Source organism: Palaemon carinicauda, chromosome 27, assembly GCF_036898095.1.
Source record: "Palaemon carinicauda isolate YSFRI2023 chromosome 27, ASM3689809v2, whole genome shotgun sequence".
Classification (NCBI taxonomy): domain Eukaryota; kingdom Metazoa; phylum Arthropoda; class Malacostraca; order Decapoda; family Palaemonidae; genus Palaemon; species Palaemon carinicauda.
The window spans coordinates 58,123,044-58,143,627 of record NC_090751.1 but is presented as its reverse complement, the minus strand read 5'-3'; the positions used below and the strand labels follow the sequence as shown (position 1 = coordinate 58,143,627).

At 33.4% G+C, this 20,584-nt stretch overlaps 1 protein-coding gene across 1 annotated transcript in view; it reads left to right on the top strand.

Moving 5' to 3' along the window:
- Positions 1-3,239: 3,239 nt before the first annotated feature.
- LOC137621197 (uncharacterized) overlaps positions 3,240-20,584 on the top strand; it is a 119,625-nt gene continuing 102,280 nt past the window's right edge. Inside the window, exon 1 of the mRNA XM_068351607.1 lies at positions 3,240-4,514. Coding sequence (XP_068207708.1) covers positions 4,438-4,514 — 77 coding nt within the window. The 5' untranslated portion in view covers positions 3,240-4,437. The remainder of the gene's footprint in view (positions 4,515-20,584) is intronic.

Here is a 20,584-nt window from a genome sequence, read left to right as displayed (position 1 = left end):
TCATGAAAAGTTACTTTTTTCTGAAACTGCCACCTTATTTCTACCTTTTTACAATTATCTTTGTAATATCAAGGACTCGGGTAAAGTACTTCGATTTTAGAATTAAAAGATTTAGCACTGGTCGGGGTATACGTCCATTCGTTTTACCTGGAGACATTTAACCATTATAAATGGCAAAATTATTGCTTTAATGTTTAAAGACACTTCCATACGCATTGGGAGGATTCTACTTTTAAACTCAAGACTGGTGTCTGGATGGATTATCATAACTCCAAAAAATCTGATAAAATTTCCAGTACAATATCAAGTGCTTATGTAATGTAAGAAATTATGGCAGCAAAAACGTCGATTCTGTAAGCTTTCATTAATCTTCAACACTGCGTTTTTTTTTCTTTAGCAAATTTCCTAAGTTTATATGCATTGTATGTTATTTAGTTATTCATTCTCTTTTTTTCTTGCCTTTCTGGGTTTACTAACTGCAACCTTTCACATACTATTTTTGAGTTATGTACATTGAAGCACACAGAAGTGTGGAAGTTATATTTGAGGAATCTAAGTTTTTGCAAAATTAGGTCCTTTGCAACCGTCCCATTCCTAATTAAGAATGTAACTAAGAAAAAAACAGCCCAACAAAATACGGTTTTGTCTAAATCAGTAATGATCGTTACACATCTTATTTTTAATATCAATGATATTTTACACTCCGAGTCTAAGGCTAAAAATAGTAATGTGTTACTAAGAGTGGGGATTGTCTTAAGGATACTGAGTGATAAGGCGATGGTATGCGTAATTGGTTTCGATTCGAATTCCCTACTTCCGGTTCGAGTGATCATAAAGAAATTAATTCGGAAGGCAATCTCCTATCTTTTTTACCTTCGTCCTTTACTTTCACCAGAAATTACCCTCTTCCGCTACTCCTTCCCTTCTGCTCTCTCTCTCTCTCTCTCTCTCTCTCTCTCTCTCTCTCTCTCTCTCTCTCTCTCTCTCTCTCAGGTAACTAATGTAACTCCTTATGCTTTGCACAAACCTACGATTTTCTTGAGCTAATCAAGGACTGACATGTACAAGCATAAAATACTCTAACCTGAACAAACAACTTACTCAAGATTTCATGTCCATAAACTTTTATTTTTAACTTAACTTCAAAAACTAACTAACAAATTAGACAGTTAGGTTGTTCATTTGCCTTAGAATGCTAACTAAATTTATTTCTCGGTAATTTAGGTAAGAGATTTTCATGTGCGTCTGAGAGAGAGAGAGAGAGAGAGAGAGAGAGAGAGAGAGAGAGAGAGAGAGAGAGAGATTCATGTATTCTTCATACCTTGTCTCCACCTTCTGCTCTTTCATTTTGCCCTTTAAATCTCCATCATCAATGTTTATCTTCTCTTCCCTCTGCAGCAATAATTGCCAACATCTTCAACTTTCACCTTAAGGCCACATCATCCACTTCACAGAGAAAGAGGCGCTGATCCATTGTTACTCTCTCTCTCTCTCTCTCTCTCTCTCTCTCTCTCTCTCTCTCTCTCTCTCTCTCTCTCTCTCTCTCTCTCTCTCTCTCTCTCTCTCTCATTTATTAGTGTTATTTTCTACTTCTTGGCAGAGTACCATTTCCAACGACAAAAAACAATTGCATCTAATTTTAGTAGGTGGTCACCATCCTATTTAGTACTTTGATAAACGTTTACCTTTCTTTGCAAATTCCTTACCCTTTTCTTGCAGTATTCTAATCAAATTTAATTTTGCTCTTAAATTATCAAGTTTAGTCTACTGGCCAATATTACACAGCTTTGCTTTCAGATAATCTGTTATTGGGACAAGACGACGTTTCATCATGTTGATGAATTGAATTTCGCTATTTTGTCATGATGTACAATATAAATTAACTTTTTTTACACATTATGATTAAAAAAAAAAAAGAAGTTTATGAAAACCATTGGGCTAAACTTTTTATAATTCATAACATTACGGCATAAAAACCCATCAAACCAAGACATAAAATAAGTCCTTACCATAATTATCGTCATATTTTTTTGCACCATCATATCTAATGCCACATTTAAGGCTCGTCTTATCCTCCCCCTCCTAAACCCCTGTCGATGACCCCCTCCGTTCTCTTGGCTAACTTGCATCTTTCATAGACACTTTCCTTCACATCAGTCATAAATGTTTTAGTCAGCCCTCTACGTGACCACCAGCCACTCCACCCGTTCTTAAGCTACCCTCTCACGCCCACGATAACCACCCTCCAGTCCCTCCTCATTCTTCCTTCTACCCTCCTCTTACTCCTCCTTGTTCCATCCTCTTATTGTTCCTCCACTTCCCTATTCTAGAACGTCCATTGACACCCTTTCTATGACCCACAAAACAAAATCAAGTTCTTCATCAGGTTTAGTCAAACAAAATTACTGTGATAAACTGATATTTTTTGGCTTTTGAGAGAGAGAGAGAGAGAGAGAGAGAGAGAGAGAGAGAGAGAGAGAGAGAGAGAGAGAGAGAGAGACCGCCGCCCATTCCAGTACCGCCACCAACACCACCCACGCCCACCCCCAGCTGAAGTCGGGAGCGGCAGGAACCACCTTGGGATGACGCCCTTCTCACTCCCTGGCCTCAGCAGCTTCTTCTTCCTTCAGTCACTGTTACCACGAACAAGCATTTATTTTATGCTTGAAATCGTCAAAGCACAGAGAATTAATCATGTCCATGGTATAAAAGTGCACTCTGGCAGCACTAGCGGGCAGACTTTTGGCTCGTAACGACTTGGATAACGAAATCTGTTTTTAAAAAAGTTTCTGGATAGACTATCATGGCAGAATGCATGAAACACGTCTATTGTGGCATCACTGCGATCAATTAGTATGCAAGGGAAGTCAGCAAGACGTGACGACGCCTCCTGACCTCTGCTGCCATCTGTGGCAAAGCCGCGAACTCTGCCTCCCCTTGCCTCGGGGTGAAGATGAGCCCCATGGAATCCAACCCTAACTCTCACGGATTTCGAATATCGCTTTTAATCGAAATATCCTCTTACAGTCCTGTAATCTCAACAAGGCTATTAAATCTAAAGGGATATAAAATACTTTAAAAAGTGCAAGGCCAGCTCAAGACTTTAGAAAACACGTCGAGAAATAAAACAGTGAATGACATCATCCCTGGGTATGCCACCTTTCTAAATCTCACGAACCTCAGCTATCCAAAAGCGACTCTAAAGAGAAATGATAAGGTACTTACTATGGTGACCGGGAAGCGGTCGTATTAAGCGTGGGCGACTGAGAGTACAAAATTCAACATCATTTTCTAGAGACCCTGAATGACAAAACGTCTGCGAAGTCACCATACAATCAGATTTTCTGGAATAATTAATCTCGGAAATAAGTGATGAGGAGGCTGGGACGAAGTTGCGGGCGGGCGGTTAGCACTGCTTCCCTCCCACCCACGCCGTATGGTGGTGTCGGTACTGCACTTCGCAGCACTCAGGGGTAGTGGCACTTGGGCCTGCCTTGAAGGAGACGGCCCAGAACGTTCGTTGCCGCCCTGTCGTAGAAGAAGAAGCCGAAGAAGATCCTCCTTGGATACGCCCCTCTGGAAACTCCTTACTAGGCACAAGGCTGTGATAAGTTTTTTATTTTTTATTTTACTAAATGGTGTGGTGGAGTGTGAAGGCCGTTTGAGATGAAGTTAGAGTTTACGGTGATGTGACTGATATGAATGAGAAGACAAATTCAATACGAATCACAAGATAACATTGGTGAAATAGTGATCCTACACATTTTTAATTCTTGGAACTTTGAAGCGAAAAATGAACACGTTTTCACGCAGTAGGAAATAAAGTGTCAATTCAAAATTTTGGTTTAAGCTAAAGAAAGCTCATCATAAAACCAAAGTGTGATTATAAACAAACAATAGCGAGATATAAATCCGTAGTCTCGAAAAAACCAAACTGTAATTACAGCTAACCTTAAATAAATATAAATAATTAAAAGCGAAAACAATTACCAGCGACTAATTTTGGAAAAATAAAATGTCTGCTCGTTAAATCAGACCCCCACAAAAATGACGCAAACACAGAGCTCTTTCAGAAGTTTCTGACACATTCTGTCGGAGCCTGCAGATCTAGTTCACAAAGTGGCACGTGCGACAGGATCATCCAGTTCACGTGCTCCGCGCCAAGTACTAGGAGGAGGAGTAGGAGTAGGAAGGATCGACCTCCGCCTTGTAGCACGCTGACTGAATAATAGGAACTTCTAGATGAATTCTGCGTGTGTTTACGCAAACAGCCAATAAGGATATTTTTTCATGTTTTCTCAACGGCGATAAACAAGATTCTTTCATCTCTGTTGGTTCTCAGGTGATTTCAACGCAGCATTAGATAGCATGCAGATGCCGAAGCGCTCTCTCATATTATTTCGAATCTCGTCAGAAGCCCGCTGAAGGCTAAGTGATATGCTGGCCTCTGTGCAAACAACCTCTTCCTGTGCCTCGTCTTCTTTGGCAACAGCACAATCCTTCACTATCGCCACGTAAGTAATGAGAATAATGCAATTACTGTTTAGTTAATCTAGAAGTTTAATGAGTTTTTTTACTGGGTATTAAACTAAAATGAATTCATATGGTTACTCAAAATTCGCAGAGCGTAATTTTACTGTGCTATTGATTTTCAACCATCTTCTATTAAGAAATCCACAATTTCTCACATGCAAAGGAATGGAAGTGCAAAAATCCCTCGCCGAGTAAATGACAGCATTTACTTTAATTAAATTCAAATGTCTATACTTTACATTCCCGTGATCATGTACGTGTCATGAATAAATAGAATATATTCTAAAAGAAGAGGGATTCGTCTGATACATCTTTTGAAAAAAAAAAAAAGAAGGAAGTATCGATCCTTGAATTAATAAAATAGAAACGAAAAGGTACTTAGGAGGAAGTGAATCCCATGCATATTTCTAATAACAGCTGCACTAGCAGCAATAATCTTATTCAGCCATCACTATTCAAGGAATTTGTAGGTAAAAAGGGGTTCTTTCTTAAATAATAATAATAATGATAATAATAATAATAATAATAATAATAATAATAATAATAATAATAATAATACAGGCAAATTCATTCATGTTTAAAAAGAAAAATAAGAATGTATATTTAGTCTTATGAGTGAATAATAATCAAATTAATAGCAAAGGAGTATAGAAAATATCGTGGTGAAATCGTGCCTTTATGATAAGAAAGTTACTAACATAATAGTTTTTGTTTTTGTCCATCAGAGCCATAGGGTATATATATATATATATATATATATATATATATATATATATATATATATATATATATATATATATATATATATATACATATATATATAAATTTAATAGAATTCCTTTCTATAAAATTAACTTAACATTGTTTTTCTTTAAAATAAACCCGGGTTGATTTTATTCGCGTTGAGCCATGGGTTTCATACTGAATTTTAGATAAAAAAAATATTTACAGCATAAATAAACATGGGAAGTCTACAAACAGCAATGGAATAAAATCACTAAATATATGCCAGTCAGAAAAGGCCAAAAACAATAAACATGGCGTCTGATAAATAGGATAAAAAGAATTTTCAAAATCATACAAGCTTAAAACAATAAGACATTAAATTATCTCAAAGAGATATCTAATTAAAACTAAATTATTAGACACAAGATAAATTGACATGCACCTTTGGCTAGTGTCTAATGTCCAACTCCACGAATGTTAAATAATCCGTATATTATCAATTATAAAAATAAATAATGCGACAAGAACCCCGAAACTTACGGTACCGTAACAATGTAAGAATGTCAAAGTAAACATTGTAAATCTCTACCTCTTAACAGCGTCCTTTCAGAGATGTTAAAACGTTTGATCATAGAAACACGAATATAGAAGTTAAGAGAAATTACCAAAATAAAAACGACAATCAAATATCAAACGTCATTAAAACTACGGTGGCCTAAAAATAGACTGAACGAGTGAAAACAGCTGTACCTAGGGCTAAAATATTTATAAACATATTCACTTTTATTCTAGTAGAGTTAGGTACGCTTTATATACTTACCTCGCTGAGTGCACTTCCTATCAGCAACAAGCTTAAACAATTCCTTTTAGAGAAAACTACATAGTAATTGTAAGTCTAAGCATCTATCTCTCTCTATCTCTTTCTCAGCATACCTAAAATAGTTTTCTAAGGACGACTACTAGAAAAAAAAGAAAATAAAAACAGGAAGCGAGCTATCATTCAGGAGTAGTGAGTAAGTCTAGCAAGTTTTTGTGGGCTTTCCTCGACGTCTCCTGAAGATGTAGCGTGGAAGAACATACGGGGATTCCTACTAGACTTTATGCAGATTCGATATGAGGGTTGGAGAGAATTTTTATGGGTTCTCGGTGGCTCTCAGCGCTGTCCTAGCTGGAAGGTGACAGACATTTGATTGATGTGACATTGTGACTTCATTCATAAATGAACACGATCATCTGCCTCTGCTAATTTCGATGGAAATTGATGTATGGCATAATGATAATATTAACAACGATAAAAAAATATATAATAATAATAATAATAATAATAATAATAATAATAATAATAATAATAATAATAATAATTTCCAATAAAATAGTAATCATATTAATTTTCATCATGTACTGGAAAAAAACATGGACTGGGAATTTTACGAGTTTTAGATTGTGCCGCCTATCGAAAAAAATACAATGTATAAAATTTAAGAATTAAATCAATTGAAAATAGTACAAGAATAACAGTATAAATATTTATTGTAAGAAAAAATCCAATTAAAAAGATATTTAAGTAATCAGTAAACGATAGATTTCGTTCTCATTAATCGAATGGATTTAGGTTACACAATGCTGCGCTGGGTACTGTGAGGCCATTCAGCTCCACTGGGAGAAACCCTTCAGTTACAATTTGAATTAAAGTTAGAAGAGGTTACTCAGTAAGATGAAAGAAAGGAAGTGGGAACGGACGTTAAGATGAAGAATATAAAGAAAGTGCAGTTAAGAGCCCACGGGATGCTTAACCCAAGGGATGCTGCAATGACATATTTGCGATGACGGCATCAACCCCCCCCCAAAAAAAAAAAATTTAAATTTTTCCATAAGAAAAATAAAATTCTAAAAGGAAACACCGCACCCATAACTTTTCTTCTGATGAATTCATTCTCATAAAAGGCGCTAGATTTCTGTAAAATGATGGCCGTGTAATCCGACGAAAATGGGTCCCTATCATAACTTTTTACACTATATTATGTTATCTAGGATACTCAGGATATAACCTGTTCAGTTTATGTCTCATGGCTATATTAGAAAAAATTATAAGACCTGGTTAGTCTAAAAACATTTAAGTAAAATAATATGTACAATATTTCTTTCTACATTAATTTTCAATGGGACGTAAGCAAGATCAAATGCTAAAAAGCTCATAATGTCCCATTAGTTCCTAAACTTTCCCTGTAGCCTCCTTCTCTCTCTGCATATAAATATAAATATAGGACATTATACATACACACACATATATATACATATATATATATATATATATATATATATATATATATATATATATATATATATATATATATATATACATACACACAAACATACATATTCATTAAACGCTAATCATCACTACATTTTTTCTCAGCGGAATCCAAAATTATTTGAAAGTTGCTAAAGTAACTTATACAGTTCAATTATTAACCCATGTTGCAAGAACTGATTATTGTGATTATTATTTATATTATTTCAATAACAGGGCTATATTTTTCTTTTAATAATAACCATCACCAGGAACATCTTTTAGACTTGTATCTACTTTCTCGACAAAAAAAAATCCCTTATTTCCTCTGCTCTGCTAGAGAGAGAGAGAGAGAGAGAGAGAGAGAGAGAGAGAGAGAGAGAGAGAGAGAGAGAGAGAGAGAGAGAGGCAATCATGTCAAACAAGGCGAAGGAGTCATTCGTCAGTATAACATTACACGGTTCAGGAATGCGGTGAGGAGGGGAGGCCGATCTCTACAATTGGTGAGGTGGACGGGAAAAAAGGGCAGGTGTAATCTTTTCATGAAAAGGCTACATATCAAAGGCTGTGAGCTCCTTCTGCTTCTCGATAGTATCTAGATTGAACGATAAAGGTAATAAAGAATGGGAGAGGAACGGGGGAGAAACAATGGGTAAAAAAACATGAGGAAGATATTTTAATTTTAACTAGTTTTTTTCATGATGGGGAAAGTTTCTTGTGGACAAATATGTGGGGAATAAATGGTATCGTTATAAACACTACATCGTCTGTACATTTCAGATTTACCTTAGGTGTTTAGGGCACTATCTATACTACAACCCAGATAAATTCAAAGTAATGTACACAGGTAAACATCGTTAGAATTTAAAACTATAAAACAATATATATGAGAATAATTTTTATACCATATATTACTAAATATGCGGTAAATCTCCTCATATAGTCTTATATGTAATATGTACATTCCAAGAGAAAGAGAATTAAATAAGATAAAATCTACAAAATTATAATGTAAAGGTACATTTTAACCCCTTACAAAACTTGGCTTTTTATACTATATTAGGGAAAATGTACAATACCAAGCTACAAAAACGAAAAAAAACAAAATTTCTCTCAAATCTATAAGAAAGACTGTAGGGAAATGGAAATTTTAATGCTTCCCTCACCGATGTAGTGTAATAAGACACCCCATGTAATAATAATAATAATAATAATAATAATAATAATAATAATAATAATAATAATAATAATAATAATAATAATAATAACGTTCTCGTTAGAAAAAAAAATAACGGGAACATAAGTTTCAAGCTTGTACGATCAAAATAGGTAATTCCTTTTTATATGAAAATCAATACCAAAATTCAGTTTCATAAACTACGTAATGAAACGTAATCTGTTCTTTGAAGTTTCGTATTAATCATGGTCCAGATACATATCATTTATCTGTCTCTCAAGTCCATAACTATGAGGATGTGTATAAAAAAAATATCATTACTTATACTAAGAAACATATCTTATTTTATCTGTCCCAGGGTCATTAATTTTGAAGTTATCTATAGGGGAAAAACAATAGCGTGACGTGCAGGTGATAATTTCGTTTAATAGGGATACTCTTGAATTTTCGATGACAATATAAAAAGAATGATTCGACACTAATAATGTAATCAAGAAATAATTTTCTACTTGATGATAAGTAATAATTTTTTACCTCGCCAACAAAATAAAAAATAACTTACCACGAAAAAAAAATAATAACGGCAAACTACGATATAAGATGTAACCCTGAATTATCTATTCCAAGTATAAAAACGCAAAATATGAATCAATATAAAACAGCTATATTTACAAGGTTAAAGAAAATACAAAATAATGATTGCTAGTAGGAAAAGAAAGACGAGCTAAAAACCGATTGCAAAATGCTAAATATAAATTACGGCTGCATCTCTGATAATAGCAGAGCCTTACCTGCTGCCGCTGAATGGAATGGATGATAAAAAAAAATGTGAAAAAACTTGTTCCATCTGTCTGTCAGGGAACGTTATAACTTTTCTCCTAAGTGCCGACTTCCGCCTCAGGGAGGAAAAAAAAACCGATGGCTACAAAGAAGGGGAGGATATAATCGGATATTTATTGACACATACAAAGTAATTACTGGATAGACGCTGGTATTTTGGCTTATAAATTGGATTAGGTGAGGCGTAACATTTTATATATATATATATATATATATATATATATATATATATATATATGTATATATATATTTATATATATATATATATATATTTATATATATATATATATATATATTTTATATATATATATATATATATATATATACATATATATATATATATATATATATATAATAGGCAAAATTGGGCTTAAAAGTATCAGGTTAATTTTTCAAAACTGTATTTGCAGGAAAGGAGTGGTAAAATAAATAATGAGAATTGATACTGATAAAATTAATATGCATTGGAAAAGTCCTATATAGATAACTCTTATCACCTAAGAGCAAGCATGATGTTTAAAATTATGTTTATATATATATATATATATATATATATATATATATATATATATATATATATATATATATATATATATATATATATATATATATATATATAAAATATGAAAAATTACTATCCAAAATAGCATTCAGCTGAGCTGAAAAGACGGTTAAAATCCCTACCTAAACTAATCTCAGACTCTGAACTTTATATTTCATTCAAATATTAGTGATGAAATTATTCCTGAAATTTGTTATTTGTTATTAACACTTATATTTAAACTTGATAGGGAGCGCCAAAATTGAACAAAACAATCCCAAAACTCTGTTGTGAGATATATTTTTTCGAGTTAACAATAAAGCGACGAGTTTCATATATGAATTGGCTTACTATGTATGTTCCAACTAAAACATTGTTAAACCGAAATAACTAGTAACTAGGGAAGCGGACTTACGATTCCTTTAACTAGAGGCAGAAAGCAAGCAATTAACCGAGTTACTTTCAGTAAACGTAATAAATGAATTTTCAGCCAAAATTATGATTTTGCAAGATCACTTCCTACGCAGCATTCACATCATCATATCGTGGCGACCATTACGAACTCTTAAAAAGTCTACAACTCTGATTAGGGATCCAGATCAGGTAATTTTAATCGTTTCACATTTACATTATACACACTGGTTGCTCTGGAGCAATCTCATAGTAAGGCGTTACTTTAAAGCATACAAACATACATCACAAATCAATTAATTACACTAAGCTTTTAAAATCTTCCATAAATGTTCAATTTTTTTATGATACGGGTAAGTAACATACTCACAGCTACCATACAATCAAGAAAAGCTACCTCAAGCTTTAACATATTCAAGTTTTTAAAATCTATTGACACAAGCTTCATTTGTTATGCTTTTATTTACTGGAATTTGTTTATTAAAAACGGTCTTGTTAGCTAAGTGTTCATGGATTACGGTGATTAATAGTTTAAAGAGTTTTGCACAATTGATTTAATTTCTATGAGCTCTATCAGCGTTTATTCATTTAGAAATTCGCCTGTTGAGCTTTTATGTCCCAAATTGTTATAATCTCTGCACCCTATTTTTTTCTATTATGTCAAATTTTGCTTTACAGGTTAATAGTCTTTAAAACATAAGAATGATTATCTTTTCTATATAATGATAAAGCCGAAAGACCACAGAATATGACAAAAACGATAGTTATTGTCGAAATCCTCATAACCCTGTTGGATTATCAGCTACATTAAAGGCTAGAGAGGCTAAAAATATATCGTAAATCCAAAGTGATTCTTACTTCATGCATATTATGACTAATTTGTCATAGAAAGTGCTCAAATAAATTATCTAGAATTTCACGTTTCCCGTTATTATAAAAAGAACATAAAAAGAATAGAAAATAACCTTAATAGTAAAATTTACTGTTATGAATAATAAGAAAAACAGCATTACATCAATGAAGATGATAATAAATTCTTCTCTTACCAAGATGAGAATGGCATTGCTGACCCCATATCCCCACGGAATTCATTTCAATTACGCTTAATTCCCAAATTGAAAGTCACATAAAAAGAGTAAAATTACCGCGTAATTTATTTGCGGTGGCTCTCTTATTTTTACCACATGGGGAATAACGCGAGGTTATCAAAACTATAATTATCTCGTGTCATAACTGATAATGCGCTATAACAATTTGCTTCCTGGAAACATCACGTGTAATTGAGGTGACGCTTGCCTTAAAAACTCTCCTAAAGGAGAACATCATGCAAAGAGAGCATAATACATTGATGATTTCCAAAAGCGGCATCAATACACATGCTTGATAGTAGCAGTAGCAGTGATAGCTACATCAATGCACATGCTTGATAATAGAAGTAGCAGTGAAAGCTACATCAATACACATGACAATAGAAGTAGCAGTGATAGCTACATCAATATACATGCTTGACAATAGAAGTAGTAGTGACAGCTACATCAATAACAGTAGTGCTTAAATCAGCATTAGTAGTAGAAGTAGAATCAGCAACAGAGTAAACTAGTAGTAGGATGATGATGAGGAGGAAGAAAAGTAGGAACAAAATATCTAAAACACCAAAAAACTAGCGCACTAATAAATGACGCAGTGAAAAGAGGCCGCCTAAACATAAGGAAATGTAGAAAAAGCACATTAGCAAAGGAATCAATAAAGAAAATTACTTTTAGTGCAAGTAAATTTTGGCAACGAGTAAAAACCTCATTGAAAGACAATGCTAAAGACGTCCTAATTGAGAGGAACAAAAGAAACACCGATTCAAGCCCCTTTCTCACATCAAGCAGGAAAGAAACGCCGACGAATTTTTTTCTTTAGAAAGTTTCGAAGTATGTTGTTCAGTGTGTTGTTGTTTTTGCTGTTGACATAGCTACTCTCAGGCACATCCTTTTCCGCACGCTCCTTCATTGCTCCTGCAATACCGCTTTCTTATTATTGATTCATGACTTGACTCCCAAAAGCCTTTAATAACATTCAGTTTAAATCAATGAGAAAGGAGAAATGATATAATCAAATGCGTTAGTTACAAAGATATTCATGCGACTGTTTGAGTTCATATCAGTAATTGGAGTTGAAATTACCCAGACCATCGATGCCACAATTATATCATCTATTATAATTCGAAATACGTAAAACAACAGATGTAAAAATCTCGCCTAAAATAAAAATGCAATGGCTATCTATAACTATACACACCTCTGTTTAAATATAATGACCCTTTACTTTCACTATATTTTGGTCTTTTAGACCAAAGAATACAGTTGGTATGGGTCTTTGACATGTAGATTGCACTTAGCTGTCTAAATACGAACACAAACACAAATCACCCTCAAAGTAGTTTTGGCCTTTGCTGTTGTAACGCCACTTGATCTTCACGATCAATCAATATAACTGATCAATCGATCCTCCCGATTACCATGTTTCTTAAGTAATTAGTTTCCCAATCAACCGACGGAAAATCCAGAGATATTTACTGTTCTTGGTCTAAACCGAAGCGCTAGAAAACTATTGTACGTATGTCAGGCAAATTATAAAGTTTAATCATTACTACAACTGTTAGTTCTGGTTTACATTTGTCCTTTCGTTTCAGCGACCTATTTTCAAATTTCAATCTCAAAAGCAAAAAGAGTTTTCCCAAATTTTATAACCATAAATTATCATTCAGAAAAGAAACTCATTTGATATAAATGACTGCTACAAAGAAAAATAAAGCAATGAATTCACACACAAAAATTAAGCATAGGGAAAATAGCAATGATTGATTAAAAACGGCACCACCAAAAAAACTAATAAGAGTATTAACAATGGTATAAACATTAGCAAAAAATACCCCATGTTGGTAATCAAACGCACAGTAACATTCCTCGGCCAACGTTCAGAGGAGGAAGCGCGCATCCGGGATGGGTACAAGAAAGGAGCAAAAAAAATGAGGGGATGCGCGAGTTCCGAACTGGCAAGGAAGGATTTAATAGAGCCAACTCTCGGATACGTACATGTGCGTTCATTTAAATCAATGATCATTTTATATATATATATATATATATATATATATATATATATATATATATATATTAGTGTACGCAACCATTAAAATAGGACGGCTAAATATTTAGATAGATATGCACACTCACGCACAGATTCAATCCCCCCCCCACCCCAATTCCTAACTACAACACGCTAGTTTGGACATTTTATGGGAGATTGTTGTTTTCCGAATGGTCGCCCGTCAGCGTTGCAGGAAAGATATATATATATATATATATATATATATATATATATATATATATATATATATATATATATATATATATATATATATATATACTGTACTTAGCTAGGCACTTGGTCTTTATCATATAGGGAGATGTGTGTGTATACATATACATATACCTTTTCCATCATACATTTTGGTGGCCAAGGAAGGAGTGTCGCCAGATGTGTGCAGAATTCTTGTTTCTCAACAAGTCTCTAACGGCGAGGTTCCTGTTCCCACGCCCCTTTCTTGCTATCTGCAGAAGTTGGTATTCATTTACACCCTGGGTGGGGTGGACTAGTGGGCAACAGGCCAGGAGTAATCTAAAGATCTAACTAACTAAACATACATATATGTTAGGTTTGATTTCACTATATTTTTTCTCAAAATAAGATTGATAAAAAGATTAAAAAGCTAAGTTGTTAAAGTAATTTCAATTTGAATATATTTGTTAACTCACATTCAGCTAGTGTTGAGGGAAATATTCGACCCCATAAGGGTAACAACATAAATAATAAAGTTGCCTCGAATATAAAAAACAAACCATATAACTGCATATCATCGCCGTTATTTTCACAAACACACACACACACAAAAGGGGAATTCTATACTGACTTCTATCTGCAAATTATCTAAATTTAAGATTCATCAAAAGAATGAACTCAAGAGAGTAATCTAAAAATTGAAACTGTGATATAAAGTTCCGATGTTTAAGGTATCATAAACTATTAATCTATGCGAATAAGAAAGCATCAAAAGCGCAAAAAAGGTTTAAAATAACATAAGATATAAGAGTTCATTTATATAATTAAGGTCTTGCGCAACATATCCTTCTAATAAAATCTGTAATTAAACTTTGAGATAACATATCTTCAAATATATGAAACCGATTAAATTACTTTGAAACGAAATTAGTGTTTATAATACTCAGAAACAGTACTATGCTTACAATACTAAGTGTGAATATAACATGTAAAGTATCAGAACATTATTTCCAAAATTTGCACTTAGTTAAGTTGGGAGATGAAACACCTTAGAGTTTACGAATTTGTTACAGCTTTGTTTGTGGAAAAATAATACTGTATATTGGTATAAAAACGATATTTACCATATTCTTAAGATTTAAGTGTTTTCGTGAATAAACACCTTTGTACTGAAGTCCATAAAAGGGATTGAGAAATCTGGGACACACACAAACATGTGCACAAACCCTTTTAACCCATATCATGGCGTCCCGGAAAGTTAACGAGTAAGAAGGGTAAGCAAGTAAAGGAACCGCGCCCACCGGAACATGTCGCTCCAAGGAATGCATTAAGTCAATTATACGGTCACACAAGTTAACGCTGCCAACAATGCGACAGCGCCCACTGAACGACGGCCGCTCTCTCTCTCTCTCTCTCTCTCTCTCTCTCTCTCTCTCTCTCTCTCTCTCTCTCTCTCTCTCTTTCTAAACTGCGCATGGGCAATCTGAAATAAAGTAGCCGCCTATATTTGAGGAACTCTTTCGAATTCAAATAAATTGCGGGAATATTAGTAGTGTGTGAAAATACTGCACCCATATGGGGTGTTTTACAAACGACCAACCAGAGTCATTTCTTAATTTGTGGGTAGAGTTATTCTCCATTTTACAATTCGGCTGTTCATTATCTCCATCATCCTTATCGTTATTATATCTTTATTCAGAACAATAATGTTTTGGTAAATGCCTAAGAAAAAGAAGAGTCTTTTGAGAATTTTTCTTTAAGTATATTGTCATGACAATACATAATTTTCTAACCATTCGAAGAATGCTACTTCCCTCGTCAGGAGAAAGTTAGACAATTCTGTATTGACGTAACAATATAGTTTCGAAATAATTCAAAAAATAAAGCTCAAGTCTCTTTGTATTATTATTAAAAAGTTCGTTCCCGATTATCACAGCTTTTTGTCTTTCAGAATATTATTTTCATGATTAACTATCAGGAGAGAGAGAGAGAGAGAGAGAGAGAGAGAGAGAGAGAGAGAGAGAGAGAGAGAGAGAGAGAGAGAGAGAGAGATGGCAAGGCATGAGACTGAGGTGGGTTAACTTTCTCAATACATACACCCGAGGTTACTGATTTTAGCAGGTACTCGATACCTACGCGAAGGAGCCTTTCAAAGGCTGTGTGAGAATTGCCCAAAGGCGCTCTTAAAAGCAGGCTGGAAGAGAAGCTTATTAGGCATTGTTTTGCTACGGTGTAAATTATTACATACATAGTCTTTAAGAGTCGGTCACAAATAGTGTGTTTTCAATGTTATACACCTCTCTCTCTCTCTCTCTCTCTCTCTCTCTCTCTCTCTCTCTCTCTCTCTCTCTCTCTCTCTCTCTCTCTCTCTCTCTCGACATGTACTCATTCAACAATGGTTAGTTTTACGCAAAGTAATAAGAAGTTCTTTTGTATGGAATTTCATTTTCTAAAAACATGTAACTCCGTAAGGTTAATGTTGCGGAAATTCTATATTCTTTTATCATTCATAAGTAATGGCATAATCATTCCAAGTTCACAAAGATACACAAACAAAGATACAGCTCCAGGCACACATACATAGAATAATGGAGGGGGGGGGGGGAAGGTTGCAGGAACTCTGCAAAAGATTTGTAAAAGAACAGGATCTAAATATCCTCTCTGAAACTGAGGTGTCATAAAGCCTAAAGGTCATATAACTATAAGCAACATGGGCCACAATGCTAACCTATCCACCTGGCTGCACTTGCAGATATAATTTTCATTATGATGTTTCCAATAAGTTCTTTTGTGAAACAGTTTATCTCTGCTTTGTTTCATAATGGCCCCTGAAATCTAAACAATGTGAAGATGATTGCCTAGTTAATTACAAATTGTAATCCTGATATTCTTCATATTTTTCATGTGTACAAATTTAAAAAACTGAACAGATCAGGAATATCTGATTCGTATTGACTTCAAGGGTGATATATTAAACAAGCTTGAATATACACTACATAAAAAAGCTTTCACGTGCATTTGGGATTATTCTAAAGATGGGGCGTTTTCAAGGGCCAGTCATTTTCTAATATTTCTTAATTATTTCCTTTTGAAAGGGGGTATTGCTCACATACATATAGCTCAAATCATCTTTGCCTATGAATGTTTTATAAGATTGGGGGAAACCGGTCCAGTTGTTCTGCAATGTCAAAATTATCCAAATGTTTACGCCAGTCAGATATCTAAGGTGAGACCCAAAAACGATGACTGCTATTGAGATAAATTGTTTAGGAATTACATTATTGAGTAAGATGGTCGGCACGGTAAAACATGTGTATATGAAGAACCTTTGAAAGAATGTTATTGTAAAGAAAAACACGGATTAATGTTTGGAGAGGGTTTGATCACGCGTACAGAACAGAAGAGGACAATTTCGTGAAGAAGTTGAATAATTCGCATGTCTTGTGAAGAAAAAGTGCTTACTATTAGGAGGGACATAGTAGTGACGTAGGCGATCAACCGGGAGGGCCGTAAAATACCAAGAAGGGGCAAGATAGGATCTCAACAAACTACTAGTGATACTTAATAGTAAAATCGATTAATGTTGAGTACATGAGGTTTATCCTTAACATGGCACCTGTATAATGAACGTGATTATTGATATCTATTAATTTTGAACCCGTTTCTGCAAGCAGAAGTGAGATGTAGATAAATATGTATTCATACACAGATAGATAAATCCAATAAAGGAGCAAGAATTTCAGAATTCACATTCTGGGCATGATATCCAATGTCTGGATAAGAAATAAATTGGTGCTATTCAAATAAACAAAAATCTTCAGTATCTCAGCCCTTTTCAAACTACGATAACATTAGAAAAAAATGCATTGTATTAAGATATTCACTCGATTATTAAATTATTAATAAATTTCCTTATATATATATATGCATATATATATATATATATATATATATATATATGTGTGTGTGTGTGTGTGTTTGTATGTGTGTATAAAACTACTCGAAATTATGGTGAGCTTGCAATTGGTTAATGTCACAACATGCATAGAAATGTTCGTGTAATATTTCATCTATAACCAAAATTACACATGTGATGACAATATCATATATATTCACAAGTTTCTACCACGGCGATTCGACATGAAGCAAATGGTCTAACGCTGAATGCTGTTGTTCCAGCAGGGGGCCAATTGCTCCCTCTGAAGTATCAAATAGATAAGGAGTGCGAGTATGTGATAACAGTCCTTATAAGGGCTATCTGTCTTATCATCGCCGGAGTGGGTGATAGGAGGAACGAAAAGGTGGACCTGGAGAACAGAGATAAATTGACACTTAATTGAAGAGGTGTGACTGGTAGGGGGAACAACAAGCGTAAGAAGATAGAAAACAACATCAGTGGTAACGTCATGATACTTACAAGAGATTGTAATGATAAAAATAGATGGATAAAAATAAAGAATCATCTGGCGTAGAAAATATATCAAACCAAAACATTTCAAAATATGTAAATCAACAACAACCATACGGTGTGTTCGCCTAGCCAACGATTCAGCAGGTGCAGGCAGAGGCTGGAATTTATAATGCAGTGATTCCAATAAGACAGCACAGACAGTAAGCTGATGACTCTGGTTGGAGTGGTCTCATTAAAATCAATGTATTTTCAACTAAGGTTTCAGCCTTTATCTGCTGCCGAATCACCAGTCAAAACAGTATACATCAAAGATAAAAAAGATAAAAACAACATCAATTTGAAATCAAAATTTTCTTATTTAAAAAAATAACAAAGACGATCTTGAAAGGCATCAAAACGATTATTTAAAAAAATGGATTGTTGTTCCTAAGAATGTAGGTTATATTTATGATACATGCGACTTTTCTGTTTTAAAATTCAGAATATTCTAAAATTATGAACTTTTTAAATAATTTCCCTGAATGACTTATAACAGTAAATTTTTCGAGTAAAAAAAAGTTTCACTGCTCTCCATAGAAAAAATTCTTAAGAATGATATTCCTTGAAGAAAAAAACTGTAATCTTTACATGGGATATATATATATATATATATATATATATATATATATATATATATATATATATATATATATATATATATATATATTAAAATAAGCCATATATATAGACAGTGACTAAACCAATGTTAGTCACTGTCTATACAAGCTTGCCAACCAGAGTTCGATTCCCGGCCGGTCACAAGCTCTTGTCTTTGTGTGATTTCGCCTGGGGCTCTGATCCCGAGGTCGTTAAGAGAATCCAGACATTAATGTATCAAAAATATATATGGCTTATTTGAACATGAAAAACACGTCTAAATGTGCAAAATTTATCATATATATATATATATATATATATATATATATATATATATATATGTATATATATAAATAAATATAAATATATAAATATATATATATATATAAATATATTCATATATATATTTATATATATATATATATATATATATATATATATATATATATATATATGGTTAAAGCATTGTTTAAAGCCTCCTGTGCGTTTTCATTATGAATAAAAGGAGATCAGATATAGTTGTCTTCAAATCTAGATTTCTAGGATATCAACGATTAATATTGGCCAACTATACATAAAACCAAGACATTGTGCCATTTACTTCTACACCAAATTTTTTATATGATTTATCTTTTTCATGAAAACCTTTTACTACACTCCGATAAAATCAAATTCTTCAGCATTGTATATCTCCGAGCACAACCAAATTCAACACATAAAAATCTTTAATATCTCATGGTCTTGTAGTTATTAAAAAAATACTCCATAATTAGGGCAACTACATGTGAAACAAGATATCGCCAAGCCTTATACAATATTAAATTAACGATTTTTATCTGTAGGAGAAAATTAGCATTTAAAACTAAGACCTCAAGTTAACACCAAGACTTATTTAAACAGCCACTAACATTAAAACTCCAATCACCCAAGAGGAACCGCTCTAAACGTTAAAATAGTTGACCCTTTTTTGACCATCACTCTATAAAACTTAAGCAGTTAGAAAAAATCTACATTTGCATTCAAAACTGTAGGCTATCTAAGATCGAACGCTTCGACTTGCGCCCATTTCTTTACAACCGACCACTAGCATTTCCGAGATCATGTCTAAACCATCTTACTTCAGGGGAAATTATTTTCATGATTTTTATTCAATATGAAATACAAATTCAATAAGTCAGCTAATCATGTAGTAATGTTTTCAGGTTATCCATTAAAATACAATATGGGCCATTCATAACCCAAATGCATTTAAAAACAAAAATATTTAATCCGCTGCTGAGTTTTAGATTTTTTCAGAGTAAAAACTATTTCTTTATAATATTTTTTTTCTGTTTTAGTTTAGATTCGCCTCTTTGCATGATAATCGTGCTTTGTTTAAAGGACCCTTCACCATAAATTACATGTAACTGGAAAGGCTTCACAATAATATTCTCTCTAATATTCATTGAATCCTTTAATGGTCTGTAAAAATCTTGAATTTAGGAAAGACTTTCAAGTATGAATCAATGCAATTTATTCCACAATCTTGTCTATAATTCCAAACCGACTGTTTTCTATGGAATTATACTAATTACAAACTACCACAAAAATCATTGTAATCACTGTATAAATGTTGCAAAGCAGAATCCAGAAATAATATTTAAAATTAAATTAAATTAAATTTATCTTCAAATCATAAAGATGTAAATTTCC